Source organism: Amia ocellicauda, chromosome 3 (assembly GCF_036373705.1).
Source record: "Amia ocellicauda isolate fAmiCal2 chromosome 3, fAmiCal2.hap1, whole genome shotgun sequence".
Taxonomy (NCBI): Eukaryota; Metazoa; Chordata; class Actinopteri; order Amiiformes; family Amiidae; genus Amia; species Amia ocellicauda.
In genome coordinates, this window is record NC_089852.1 from 29,257,980 (window position 1) to 29,273,047 (window position 15,068).

Below are 15,068 nucleotides of genomic sequence, written 5' to 3' on the forward strand. Positions count from 1 at the left end.
ATGGCTTTTCTATGGGCAGCATTCACAGCATCAGACTTTGATGAACAGGGTAACCAAGAACTGACTACTGGTCAATGCTGTTATTTGAAACATCTCATCATTCCCACAGCAGGAAAACTGAGATAAAGGACATAATGCAGATGCTTGGAGATATTGATTTGTCTGGTTCCCATGGGAAAGAGGATTGTTACATGCAGGAAAACCTTGATCAGGATTGCAGATGCATCTCCCAGTACCATAGTCTTTGTATGCAATTTCTTTGCTTAAGTTTGTTTCTATTCTCTATAAGTGTTCAATCCCCCACAATACAAAAAGATACAGGAGCTTTAAACAGCTGCAAACTTTTAAAAAATAATATTAATTCAGATTTGAACAAAATCCAACATAACTAATTCCAGCCTATAATATTAGCCCAGAAACCAGTATGTTACCTCGCATAGTGCCATGACTGGCATTGGGCCCGTCCAGTCACACTCCTCGGACACATGCCCCTTCTCTCTTGACAGCAGTGATCGAGGTAAACACCTTGGAAGAGTCACAAGCTTCTCAGCTGTCTTAGCATCAAGGGGCAGGTTATATTAATCTGCCATTTCATTGCTCTGAAGCACATTTTCATACACGAGGAGTGCTTGGGAAACTTCTGTCAGATTTAGAAGGAGCCTCCAGAGACCACTACTGCGGCGCCTAGTTTTACTCAGGCTTGCTCCCTTTGTTTATTTTGTATATTTATTTTGAAAACTGAGTATTTTTCTCATTATACCCTCCCAAGTTGAAGTCACCAATTGTAAATCAGTGTGGCTCAATGATATGACCCTTTGTGTGTTGTGCAAATGTTTAAAAGGAGTGTCTACACTTGGTCATGGGGTGGTTTTGTATTGGATATAGAGAGTAATACCGACAACCGGTTGTGACGAGGAGAAACTTCTACATTGAGTTGAGTTACAGGTTTATTATGATGCAGAAATAAATAAATGTCAAATAGTGTACAACATGGCAGCTCAGTGCTTAGTGTAAAGTGTAAGGTGAGAAAAGAGAAGAGAGAAACATCTACACCTTGTATTACTTGCTGGTGGAGGGATAGATGATTGTAGATGAAGATGAGGTCATATAGTGGAGGTGGCAGTGGAAAAGCAGCAGAAACGTCCTCTGTAGGGGGGACACCTGCATCTAGGGTCACTGGTTGGAGAAATGCTGGGGCAGGGGCACAGTGTGGATACCAAAAGCAGCAGGGGTCAGAAACGAAGCAATGGCAGGGTAGACAGAGCATCAGGGGCCAACACTGTGCCATGTAGGTCACCGGCAGGATGGAGAGTGGGAACCTAGATACCCACAGCCTGAACCACAGGTAGGACGCCTAAACACACAGTGGCTGGGGGGCAAGTTTTGACAGGAGGAGAATTAGGAGGAAATCAGGCAGGTTGATGGTGGGAATTATTTTGTTACTATGCTATTTCAATGTGTTTATTTTCCATACTTTTTATACAAAACATATACATTGCAGGTTTATATGTGTATGAGGGAAATGGCAGCATTCATCAGTACTGGAGATACATGCATCCATCTGCCAGTGAATGGGATATAGTGTTGATGATAAGTTGGATAATGGGTATCTGTGCCTGCTAATAAGCACAGACCTTGTTTGCCATGGATCTACGGTAAGCCAAACTTTCATTTAGAGATATCAGGAAATACAATTTAAGATATCTTAAATTGAATTGCAGATCTCTCAAATTTGATTAGTTAATGTAAAAACAAGACAAACTAACAAAAAAGTACTTTACTCTGGTGTACAGTAATATGTACCCAAAGTCCTCTCTACTTTGACAGATATCCTCCAGGGGATAACTGACATGCATACCTGCAAATGCTTCAAAACAGTGATCTGAATTTCCAGATTGTGTGCACAGGATACAGAGACAAAGTAAGAAAGTAATGAGTAAGTAATTTCAAGAAATTGGTGGTTGAGATTTCCTTACTACACCCAGTGCTTACAAACATAAGTCACCAATCTCCACGATTCTCACTATCCTTTATACTCACACCAAGCACAGTGCATATACCTTACTGGTTCACATAAATGGTCACGGTGTCCAATTATTCTACAATTTGTATGAATGTCTGCTTCGGCTTCAGTGCAAAATGTGACCCACCCTCAATGTTTAGATACACTCTGGCCATTTAAGTGATAAAGGCATTCATTTATTTTCATTTCTCTTTTGCCTCACTTTTATTTGTCCTAACTGGGTAGGTACCTTAAAACTTGAGCCGTAACTTTAAGAAAACAGGAAGAAAACAAAGCTTTTGCAAATTCAGATTAGTTCTCAACACTAGAGGTCACTGGTCTTTAGAACAGTCTGAAACAACAATCTGTCCCATTCCAGTCTAAATCACTGATCAGGGCCTCTGGGTTGGAATGATTGCTTTAGGCAGTGAGGAGGAGAAACAGAATGAAATGATATGGGCCGACACAGGATATTTAGTTTTGCTTCCGATTATGATCATTTCTTCCCACAGTTGAATTAATTGTATAATTCATTATGGCTCATTATTCTGAATTCTAATTTGGAATGGAAGAATTTAGTTTTAGATCATCCCAAATAACATTTGCTGACTGTTATTCAACTCTATCCCTTGTACTAACATAGTAAATACAGTACAATTGCCTTTTCACAAATGCTTGAAATGTTTCATAATGTGAGGCCTACATTGCACTCAGAGCTAGGGGGGCAATACAGAGATGACTTAGGCAGCTCTTATATATAGCACTGCGCACACAGGTGCTAGGTAACCAGTCCCTGTTGTGTAGCAAGCAGCAGATTCCCCGGGGGCTTTGAACCTGCCTAACCCCACCTGTGCTCAGGCAGCTGTGCATTGACCCTCAGGCAATCATAATAAGGCTTATCATTATCTGTGCATTGATGGCTGAGACATTTTTAGATTTCCATACTCTAGAAACCATGACAATAATACAGCTACTACTGTGTAGTATATTACAATACTGGTGTATTATGAACTCTAATGAGTAAAAGCCCTAGAATGTTGTGTAGTCTGTGTAGTGTGTAGTGTGAGAGTGTGTGTAGTGTGTGTGTGTGTGTAGTGTGTAGTATGAGAGTGTGTGTAGTGTGTGTGTGTAGTGTGAGAGTGTGTGTAGTGTGAGTGTGTAGTGTGTAGTATGAGAGTGTGTGTAGTGTGTGTATAGTGTGAGAGTGTGTAGTGTGAGTGTGTGTGTAGTGTGTGTGTGTAGTATGAGAGTGTGTGTAGTGTGTGTATAGTGTGAGAGTGTGTAGTGTGAGTGTGTGTGTGGTGTGAGTAGTGTGAGAGTGTGTAGTGTGTAGTATGTGTGTAGTGTGTAGTGTGAGAGTGTGTGTGGTGTGAGTATGTGTGTAGTGTGAGTGTGAGTGTGTGTGTGTAGTGAGTGTGTGTAGTGTGTGTAGTGTAATTGTGTGTGTGAGTGTGTGTGTGTGTGTGTAGTGTGATTGTGTGTGAGTGTGTGAGTAGTGCGAGCGTGTGTAGTGTGTATGTAGTGTGAGTGTATTGTGTGTGTGTAGTGCGATTGTGTGTGTAGTGTGTGTGTAGTGTGTGTGTATGTGTAGTGTGTGTGTGTGTGTAGTGTGTGTGTAGTGTGAGTGTAGTGTGTATGTGTGTAGTGTGAGTGTAGTGTGTGTGTATGTATGTGTGTAGTGTGAGTGTGTGTGTGTATGTGTGTAGTGTGAGTGTAGTGTGTATGTATGTGTGTAGTGTGAGTGTGTGTGAGTGAGTGTAGTGTGTGTGTGTATAGTACATTTATAATATTTATAAAACATGACATGAGATGGTTTTTCTTTTCATATGTCATATTTGGAAAGTTTGGGTTGTCGGGAGCCCTTCAAATCTCAGGGTGAACTTGACATGGAATAAACAGGAAGAGCAGGAATGTTGTAAAGCCCATCTTGTCTCAGAGTTTCTTGGGACAGTGAGGGGGAGCAGTCCAGTTCCCCTTGTCTTGCTTCTATTACAACTGGACCCAAACCCCAAACTGCGAAACAGTGCCCCCTACTGCCCTACCCAGTCAGGTGCCCGATCAGCAGCACAGCTCAGTCCAGCGATTTACCCAGGAATACATCCTCATCCATCTCCACACTGCCATCCTCCACCAGATCCACTTCCTCTTCCTCCTCCACCTCCTGCACCTCCTCTCCTGGCGGTAGATGATTGGCCTTAGCCACCAGGATGGGCAGAGTCATCAGCGGCTCAGCCTCGCCCTCGTCCTGGTTCATCTCGTCCTCCTTGGGGTAGAAGCGGCGTGCTTTGTCTACAAAATCCTCGGCTGCATCTAGATAGGCCAGTCGGTCCTGAGAGAAGACCTGAGAGTAAACTCATACACATATATACATACATACCTGCTACTTAAACACGCACGCTCTGGACATATCTGTGTTATGTATAATTTATGAATATGTACAGGTCCAGTAAACCTCAAGTGAATCAGTGAGATAGGGTAAGAGATAATGTTACTCCTCTTCCTCTCCCTCCTTCCTTCCCACTGCACCTCTCCTATCTGCCTTCCTGTTTTTCTGCCTCCTTCTGCCCTCCTTACTCTCTGTATCCTTTTCCTCACCTCTCAACACCCTTCTCCCATCCTCCCTCCTCCCACGCTCACCTCTTCCGTCTCTGTCCTCCTTTCTCTTCCCTGTACCTTCCTCTCTGCCCATTCGCCTCCTTCCCACTTCTTTCTCTGCTCACCCCATCTATCTCCATCCTCCTCTCTTCCTTCCACCTCTGTATCCGTACTCTCCATCCTCCTCTCTCAAACATACCTGTCCCTTTCAGCTCCCCTTACTTACTCCACCCTACTTCCAGTCTCCCGTCCCCCCAGGTCTGAGTGGTCCTCACCAACACAAAGAGATAGCGCTCTGGCGGCGGCCCCTTATTGTCAAAGATGCCAGTCTCTTCACTCAAGGTCTGCAGGAGGGAGCGGGCGGCAGCTGCATGGCGCAGGGTGCCATAGGAGGCACTAGAGGAGACCGTGAGGAGAGATTCTGCCTCGTCCACAAACCCTGAGGGGTTGAGAAGAGCAGTGATGCAGGCCGGGAAAGGAAGGTTCAGCGTGAGGAAGCAAGGAATGATAGGAAGGGGGGATAAGGAAGAGAGAGGGATAATATAGGTGGAATGGAAGGGATGGGTTAGAATGGGTAGGAGGGAGAGAGATAATAGGTGGCAGCAGAAGGAGGTAGAGGGGTGAGAAAGGGAAGAGAGGGAGGCAGGGAGAGATGGAAGTGCAGAAATGGAAAGAGAGAGGTGAAGAGATGGTAAGCCCATGGTCAGAGATGGCATTCAGTCCACACGTGTCTGTTTTTGTCTTTCTATTTGTCTTTTATCTTTCAGTTTTCCCTATCTCCCTTACCCAGGTTCTCCAGGATCATCTTCCACTTCTCCCTCACATCACGTCGCACCTGCCGCATGGCGTAAATATCCACACTGAGCCGCCGGTACCCCTGAGAGACATGGAGCGAGAGACAGAGAAATGGGGTAGGGGATAGTCTCTGAATATACAGTGGATTTCATAAGTATTTGCCCCCCCAAGGACTTTTGGACATTTTGTATTGCTACAACCTGGAACTAAAATGGACTGTACAGTTTGAGTTTAAAGGAATTGAGGCCAGAAAACAAGAGACACTTCAGCACTTCACACAGAGTTGTGGGTCTCTAGAACAAACACCCCAGCCATGTTGATGAAACTGGATTATCATGAGTTGAATGGCGTTCTCTTATTTGCAAATTCCTTATGTTTTCATTCACACAGTCACAAACACACAAACCCCCAGATGTCTCATTTCATTATGCTTGACTGTGAAGCGACTGTTTGTAGAAATTCTCAGTCTTTGTGCTGCTTGCACTCTTTCTATTTGTTTATACCTTTCTCTGACTTTAACTCTAACACTGTGGTGATCTGTTCACAAAGGATACACAAATAATTAAAAGTAGAATTGAATTGAAATATAAACATGAGCAGATGTGAATATACAGCCAGAAACTTCAAATAGGCCCCAAAATAGAATTTTATTGTATTACTACTATCAGTATTATTATAATTGTTAAAGTGAAATATTCCTATACATGCTTTGGCAATACTGAAACACATACTAATGCTTTATCATCCCAATAAAGCTCTTTTGAACAGAAAAACTCTCACAGTACAACAGCCTGCTGTGAGCTTAGATCTCCCTCTGGTGGACACTCCTGATAAGTGCACTCTGTCTGTCCTGAACAGTTGTCTGACAGTCCTTCACACAAGTCTTAAAAACTGTGCTGAGCCCAAGGCCTTGTGTACAATTACTATTATACAGGCAAAGCAGTTAATACAATTAAGCACAATTTTAAAATCACTTAATTTTATAACATATGAAGAAAATACTGCTGGAACAAATTTGGATTCAACAAATTGTGTCCACTAAGACAGACTATTTTTTTTTAGATTTGTTTTATCCATGTATTTAATCTCATGCTGCAGATTCACGGCACAAACGGATGAGCTACAGGCAGTGCATCAATACTGTGTAACATATTCAGAGCAGGCATTACAAATAGTATAGTAGTAGGTACAGTAAGGCAATACAAATTCAAGGATGAATACATAGTAAATTATACAAATCACCACAGACGTTTGGAACTGCCATTCGTCAGCTAGTTTGAATAAAGCTTATGTATTCACAGAGAAAGTAAAGCATGGTAAATGAAAAGGGGAACAGATATAAAAATATTTAAAGCACTCTGAACTGTGACTTGCCTGCATGTTCTTGCTTTTCAAGGTACGGCTGCCCCCCTTTCTCTCTCCTCCTCTACCTCCCAACCCCCTGGCCTCAACACAAAGCTCTCCACTGTGACAACTGTTCTCCCCTAACACCCCCCCACCCGCCCATCTCCACCTCTCTGACCTGGGATCCCCGGCGTGTCTTGGACCTCCTCTGCAGCAGGTTGTAGAGGTCGCGGTCGTCGTCTCTCTCGGTGTGGAACTTGTCCGCAGGTTCGCTCCACAGGTTGGTCTCCTCTGCCCTGCGCCGCTTTGCCTCACGGTCAAAGTAGAGCAGAGTCTCACTGCAGACACACAGTACTATCAAACACTTCCACACTCAAGAAACACACACACAAACAAACAGTACACTTAAAAAGACACACACACAGCAATGTCACACTAAAAGAAACTTACAGAAATACACTGTCACATACATTACATATTAACATAGTACGGTCACATAGAAAGACACTACACCATAGGTAGGACTGTCACACACAACCCAGTAACACACAATCCTACATACTCGCTCGCCATCACATTTTGTGATCGACAAATATTGAGGATAATGAAGGGTTCTGTAATGGAGTTCTGTACATGACTGTTTCATTGTTCCTATAGCTACTCCTGTGTTCAGATGTTGTGTTGAGTATGCTGGGGTATTTTGGGGGTGTCCATACCTCAGAAGTGGGTTCTTCTCCTCTCGTTCCTCCTCTTCACAGCAGCAACAGCAGCAAGAGCGAGCACAGAACCTCCGAAGACCAGAACCCATACTGCCCAGCGAGAGAGAAACAGAGGGGCGGGTGGGGGGACTGGGACGGATTGACTCAGGGATTGGGAGACACAGAGGCACTGATGGAGGGAGAGAGAAGAGAGATGAGCAGTGTGAAAGAAGAGTGAGAGAGACTCACACAGAGGGAGAGACACTGTGAGAGAGAGAGACGAGGGACAAAGGGATTGTCTGTAAACTGGAGAGAAAAATTAAGAGGGACACGCCGAGAAGGGAGATACTGGGGGACAGAGAGAATGGATGAAAAAGACTATACGGACAGAGAGCGACTAAGAGAGTACGACTGGAGAAGAAATGTTAGAAGAGTACTGTTCAGTAGTGCCTGCATACAGATAATGCACTACCAGACTACAACCATATTGGAAACAATTTCTGGTACCACACCTAGTGTTAGCTACACACCATTCTGGTTCTGGAGAGGTGTTAGTCCCAGTGAAGATTGAACATGCTTACAGACTGTAGACACACTCTCTCAAACACACAGAATAAGATAAAAGGCTTCCCCACACTAGATACTTATTGAGAATATACTGGGGAAAACCCACCTGGTTCTACTAGAAGACTGGAGCAAACTGGAGTTGTTCAAAAGATCCAGATGATGGTCAACTGGGGATAAACCAGACACACGCTGGTCCACCCGACATATGTACTGGTCCAAGAGTGTACTTCTGGTCTTCTGCAGAGTTTTGTTTGACGTAGGGATATTCAAGTAAAAACTTCCTAGCGAAGATCTGCTGGTTGCCAAAATGTACTGGAAATATATCCTGGTCTGATAAATTTGTCTTGTCAGATTAGTGGTGTGACTGTGGGATCTTGAAAAGTGGCTGTTCTATTGGTTCAAAAGGGGATATGTTTCCTATCCCAGACTGAAGAGAAACCGCCGATAAGAGTGATGCTGTGACAGCACTGTACTAATCCAAAACTGCAGATTTACTGGAACAAAGCTGTTGTTGTAGTGATCCCAAACTGCAGATTTACTGCAGCAATCTTGGAGATGCTCTGGTACAAAACTTCATATTTACAGGAGTTAAAGGTACATTGGAGATCCAAACCTGAAGATTCAATACAAATTGAGTTGAAACAGAGGTTTTAGAGCTGTGATGACAGAGTTCTGACCCAACAGCAGTGTTTCTGAGATACAACCCAATCCAGTCCACGACAACTGCTGGAGATGTTCTGGTCTCTGTGAGTCAGCTGTTCCCAGTCGGGTTCTGAAGAGATGTGGACACCACCGCGTAATGAAAGCTGAACTGGTCCCACTGATCCAACTGCAACAGTTCACTGGATTAGAGTCGCCCAAGTGTCTGAGATCAGGAGGGAGAGAGAGAGAGGTCTTGGAGGCCAAGAGTGCCGTTCTTCTGTTCCCAACCCGGTCTTATCACAAAGAACAGAAACTGATAGAGACAGAGATAGAGACTCTCAGTCTACTACTTGTGTATTAATAAGGTAGCACTATCCCCTACACCCACAGCACACACATACAGCTACAGACACAGCTGCAGAGGAACACAGTCCTTGGCTTCAGGGAGTCACAGTGCAGTCATGTGAACAGCAACTCCACCCCCCCCCCACTTACAGACATAGCCTGCAAGTGACGGTCCCAATTTCCCCACCTCACATCCACACTGGGATACACACCACCCCTCTCCACCCTGGGACAGCACTACACTGCCTGGGGGGGGGGGGGGGGCGGCTGCCAGGACAGAAAAACAAAGGGGGCTTAAAAACAACTTGTTTAAATGTCATCTGATGTTTTTGCAGACTTGTTTGATGCTCTTTTTGTTGCTTGTCTTGCCATTGGCCACATTAGCAAAGCTCTTCACCGAGAGACTGCACAGAGCTTCTGAGGGAAACTGAAAGGCTTTTCTCTTGCACTTCTTCACCAACAGCTGTGAAGTCTTTTTTCAGGCTGTCTTTGAATGGTATTATTGGCCAGAGTGGCTAATTAAATGCAAGTAATGTCATAACTGACTCAGGAGAGGAGTTACAGCTTTCAGACAAGTGCAGAGTTTATACGAATAAAGGCACTTGGGCAGTGGGTTTCTTTACAAGCCTAGCCTAATCTAATTGGATCCATCCCATTCTCTCACTCAGTTCAATCAAGTTATATAAGCACCACCATCCTAAAGTACAATGGTTATGAAGCTTAGACCTCAATCACTATGAAGAGTACCACAGTATTATTAAATTATAATTATTAGTTTATATTTCCTTTAACTTCGATGAATAATGTATATTTTCTATAATGGCTGCAGAATTAGAATGGTTGTTTGAGGCCACAGATTCACTATTCCCAGAAAGTATGCCAGAGGGATGAAAAGAAATAAAGGACATTGAAATTGTCCTTCACAAGTACCTCTTCATTGACGCAAAAACTGCGAACACCTCAAAAAAAGAAAAAACAATGTCTTTTGATTATGCAGTGCTCAATACAAAAAATGAACATTTGAAATGAGCTTGTGCCTTGTATACATGCTCATCCATTTTTAAGGGTTATTTTAGATTCAGATATTTAGTTCTTGCTCTAATTTTCTGATTTCTACACCCAGTTTCCAGCCTGAGCAGACCTGGCATTTGAAGTCAGTTAATATAGCAGAAGCTATATGTGTATTATAGCCCTGATAGTGAATAGGATATATGTTGGAGTAGCAATTAAACAACCGACAGCTGGTTTCACATATCTTGATTAACAATAGTCTTGCACTACAATACCTACAATTATGGTGGGTAGTCCAAGACTAATGCTTATCTGGATCTGAGAAACCAGCCCTGAGATAATTAATATGCTATTTAAATACCTCAGAGAGCACAAATTTGTCTTTTGGACACTTGTAACAGATCCTCATATACATTCACATATGGACATATATACTGGTTAACACTAAATTAAAACACTACTTGTTCTTGTATCTGTGGTAATTAAGCAATTACATTAGTCACACTCTTTTTGTTATTTTCCATTTCCGAATGCACTTCAGAACCACAGTCTGTCTCATTCAGAGGCCAGAGCCTGCAAAATCCCACAAGAAATAGTTATTTGAAAATGATATCCATATGAAAAAATAAGATCTGTCTCAATGTACAAAGCAGACATTTCAGTATAACATCACAGCACTGCATGGGACACTTAACAGTAGGCACAAGTGCCTTTGCAAGCTCTAACCCGTTTTCAGCATATAACGGTGACAAACTCTTAAACTCTCCTTTTCTTGTTAAAATTTTGTTCAAAGCAAAAACAGATCAAGGGTGTATTAAAAGCACATGAACACATAAGCCCTGCAGATCATCACAAGCTTTGTGTCATTACCCAGGGGGGCTGGAGATCACATTGGGCTGTATCTGACAATGCAAAGCCCAGGACTATCTGGACTGCTCCATATGTTTCTGAGAGCGGGGGGGAAGAGAGAGAGAGACAGAGCTCAAAGGAATGAGAAAGAAGAATAAGGATTGTCACATATCACAATATGTCTTCATCTGATGGAGCTATTGGGGGTCCTGGAGAATGGAAGGATAGGTTGAGAAGCGCCACCCAGAGGAGCCGTGATGCCCCCCGGAATCAGATACCCACCTGCTATTTTTTTAATTAGTTATATTTGCCCAGTTTTATTAAAGGTGATTTTTCCAGATTTTTAGGTTTAGGTTATTCTTCCCTGGGTTAATGTATTGCAAACTTCGTGCCCTATATGAGGCATTCGATTTTTCTCCTGTATAGCGTGTAGAAGTAGAAAACACTTTTCCCTTAGCTGAGCCTGTGGTGTGTGTTCTGGGATGCAGACCAATCCTGGAAGGGTGGTTGGGAGGTTCCCCAATCGCCTTAAATATTTGGGGGTGGCGTAGTCTTGACTTAATGGTGTGTTGCTGTCCACCCATGACAATAATAATAAATGTATTAAGAACATCAAATATCGAATAATTAAAAATACAATTAGAGAACAAAAAGATTTTAAAAAAAGATTAAAAACACATCAGTTTAAGAAAGATACTCTTTAAAAATGTGAGTTAAATATTGAATCATTTAAAGTGCATCTTTAATAAAACATGGCAATGAATTCCAGTCTTAGAGTATTATAACTAAAGGCAGGCAAAACGGGCCCCTGTCAGATGACCTCAATGGCTGATATGGAATTAGTAACTCAGTTCTATAATTAGGAATCTTTTAAGTAAGTGATTTATATGTCTTTAAAAGAGGGCACTGGCCTTCTTGGGAACACATCCATGTCATGTAGGGAGTTAAGCTTGAAAGAACTGCCCCTTACACGAGGCTGGGGCACACAAATCCTCTTCCACGCGAGCATGAGGGGGCCCCAAGCATGACACGCAGAACTCACGAGGGTCCCGCGCTGGCAGGTTGGCAGGGCAGCTCCCACTTTTTATATTTAAGTAAAGACTCACCAAGGCTGTCTTAAAGGCAGCTGGAAATGTCCCTGTAGACAGAGAACTATTGATTACAGTAAGACTGGACAAGTCACATAACACAGCCTTCAAGAATTGTATAGGTGTTCTGTCCAAAGAGCGATAGAAGTGGACTATTGAAAAGTTGTATTTCTTATTTACTTCCTATGTGTTTATGTATACAGGGAAAAAGGCTTAAAATCCCAATTTAATAAAAAACTTTGGGGACATAGTTTGGAAACGATCAGATTGATATAGACAGAGGTCAGTTATATAAAATCAAGTACTTACTAAATAAAAGTACTTACTTACTCCTTAAATATTAAATAAGTTTTCAGTGGATTTTCCCTTAATTACTCTATGGATCGTTTTTCAACATCTTTGATCTCATAAGTTTTCATATTCCTCTACTCCAAGTTCAAGCAAATGCCAAAGTTATTACATTATTAAGGTTTGTTCATGTTATGAAAACATTCAAATCTGTGGTTATAAGATGGCTTCTATTATTCAAAAGAGATCAATTATCATAATTTATTGGCAGACACCCTTACCCAGACTGACATGCAATTAAATGAATAAAAAAAAAAGATGGCTTTAAAAAATATGACTGAGGTAACTTCATAATGCAGATATCAATTGCAAAAATAAGTGTGATGAGTACATCTGAAAGAGCCAGTAATACAAAGGGCTATTTTTTCATACTGATTGTTTCACTCATTGTGTGACTTGTAGCAGTGAAGTGGGGACTGCTGCTCCACTGCTACATTACCACAGTGCCGGCATCTGGTCTACAGTATAATACAGACTTACGGCTTTTCACTGTAAATGCTGATCAAAGCAGGACTGTCCCCAGACTACAGTGGGGAACAGGAACAGCAGTGTTAGGATAGAGGGGCCCTGGCTAGCTAGACAGGTTGCGTTCACTGTTCATTTCCACAAGAGTTAATTCTCAAATCCCCGCAGAACCTGGACCCAAAATACACACAGATACAGATGCACAACCTTCCCAAGGCGATGCATGTGACTGTGATACAGAGAATAGTTGAATATGGTGCTTGTGGGGCGGGGGAAGCAGTTATGAGCAACTCCACTCTATTCTGCAGTGTGTCCCGCCCCAGGGAGACGTGCACAATGGCTCTGTGTGAGACGACCTCCTACACAAGACGACATGGTGAAAGTGTGTGTACGGGACAGAGAGAATGCAACAAAGCCTCCATTCAAGCATTTACTGAAGCTATCCTGTCTGCATCCTTACATCTATCCCACATCTCCAACCCATCCCCACGTCTCCGATAGATACATATAATGGAGTATAACAGTGATAAATGCAATAATCATATTCATAATAATAATGTTAGATCTATTTTCACTGAAGGAAGTAAACACTCTGCTGATGCTGTGCCGGGTCAGTGCTGGTTGACCCTCCTCCTCAAGCTTTCAGGTCAACACACTTTGTACCCATATACACGCTTTCACACTCATTAGATCAAAAATCATAAAAACAGTTCCTTTCTGGGATCTGTATTCAAATATTTTGGATATTACTTTAAAAATTAAATTTAATTATTTTAAAATAAGTTTCTGCTGTTTGTATTTAATTATTTTTAATAGTTACTCTTCACAAACCATATTTAAAAATATATTTAAATACAAGTAGGAAATATTCACACCCCTTGGACATTTCCACATTTTGTTCAGTTACAACCTGAAGTCTTATTGGATTTAAATGGGATTAATTCCATCTGATCTATAGAACCTATTCCACACTTTCAATGTGGGAAACCATGGGGGGGGGGGTGAAAAAACTAATAAATTAAAAATAAAAACATTAAGAGTCTTTATTAGATAAGTATTCACCCCTTTTGCTAAGAGAATCATTAAAAAGTGCTCCACATAATTTTGGATTAAATTAATCTGACTGTAAAAAAGTATCCATGTGTCAAGAATAGCTCAGGTACTCTTCAATATCTGGCCTGTATGGAAGAGTGGCAGGAAAGAAGCCATTTCTGGGAGAAAAAACAACAAAATAACCCATAAAATCACACTTGGAAATTGGAAAAAGGCATGTGTGAGACTGAAGAGATGTGGAAAGAGATTCAGTGGTATGATGAAAACACTTTAGACCAAATAGTTCAATTTTTATGTCTGGTGCAAACCCAACACAGTACCTCCATCACCCAGGGAACATCATCCTTCCTGTGATGATGATGGTGACAGCATCATGATACAGGACTGGCAAGCTTGTCAGGGAGGGCATCCTTCACCCTTCACAACATCACAGTATGTATTTTATCAAAGCAACGACTCAACCATGAACACCAAAGAGCTTTCAAAAGGACTCTGGGACAAAGTTGTTGAAAGGCAAATGGCACTACCAATACCTTGTCCCTCCAAAACGGATGTCCGAGCAAGACCAATTAACAAATGTTTCAATGTATGTATGTATATATCAAATCCTCATATATATTTAGATTCCTACCTGATTTCCGTTGCTCCACAGAGGCAGATTGGTTCCTGTAAGTTGTGCAGGAAGGGAGAACAGGGGTCGCAGTTTGAGATGAAACGCATCCCGAGTGGGAAAATGTCTTGTACTTCCTTGGAATTGTGTATTTGTCTTATGTTAAAGTATTAATAAGATATACATTTGTTTAAGTGTGTGCAAGTTGGCCTGTCATGGCAGCTGCGTGACATCACCCTTTAGGGGAGGCGGCAGCACAGCGAAGGAACCACAAAATGGATAAAGGGGAAATACGATATTTTCTTTGCATATTATGAATCTAGATGAACAGTGATTTAAATTATATTTTGGCAAACTTATTTTAATAAATTTTGTTTGTATGATTTTGTTTTTTTCTTCCGAATACCCCTGGTGACCTGAGAATTGGTGTATGCATAGTGGGACGACTTAAATGGTACCAGGCCTATAAAGCTAGGTCTGCACTAGAGCAGGGCAGTTGGGTTTTATGTCTGCTCCTGAGCTGCTATTATTCCAACTACGTTGACCACGGGATCACACTATGCTCTAGACAAACAAACAGTTTCAATTGATCTGATCAGGTGGATATGAAGTAGGAAATGCAGTTTCTAGGTCATGTGCTATTCAATATTATGCTT

At 42.0% G+C, this 15,068-nt stretch overlaps 1 protein-coding gene across 1 annotated transcript; it reads right to left on the reverse strand.

Moving 5' to 3' along the window:
- Positions 1-4,073: 4,073 nt before the first annotated feature.
- Positions 4,074-9,725, reverse strand: LOC136747031 (melanoregulin). The gene is made up of 6 exons (XM_066699985.1): positions 8,108-9,725; positions 7,453-7,624; positions 6,915-7,074; positions 5,384-5,474; positions 4,873-5,036; positions 4,074-4,331 (listed from the first exon to the last, which is right to left on the reverse strand). The coding sequence occupies exons 2-6, from the start codon at positions 7,542-7,544 to the stop codon at positions 4,074-4,076; spliced, it is 765 nt and encodes a 254-aa protein (XP_066556082.1). The 5' UTR covers positions 7,545-7,624; positions 8,108-9,725.
- Positions 9,726-15,068: the final 5,343 nt, after the last annotated feature.

What these genes read in the sequence shown, in the direction of transcription:
- LOC136747031 (XM_066699985.1), bottom strand. Translation starts at nt 7,544, where the DNA reads ATGGGTTCTGGTCTTCGGAGGTTCTGTGCTCGCTCTTGCTGCTGTTGC. An exon ending in GAGAAGAACCCACTTCTGAG is followed by an intron (nt 7,075 to 7,452) that starts GTATGGACACCC and finishes GTGTGTCTGCAG; the next exon opens with TGAGACTCTGCTCTACTTTG. An exon ending in AGACACGCCGGGGATCCCAG is followed by an intron (nt 5,475 to 6,914) that starts GTCAGAGAGGTG and finishes CATGTCTCTCAG; the next exon opens with GGGTACCGGCGGCTCAGTGT.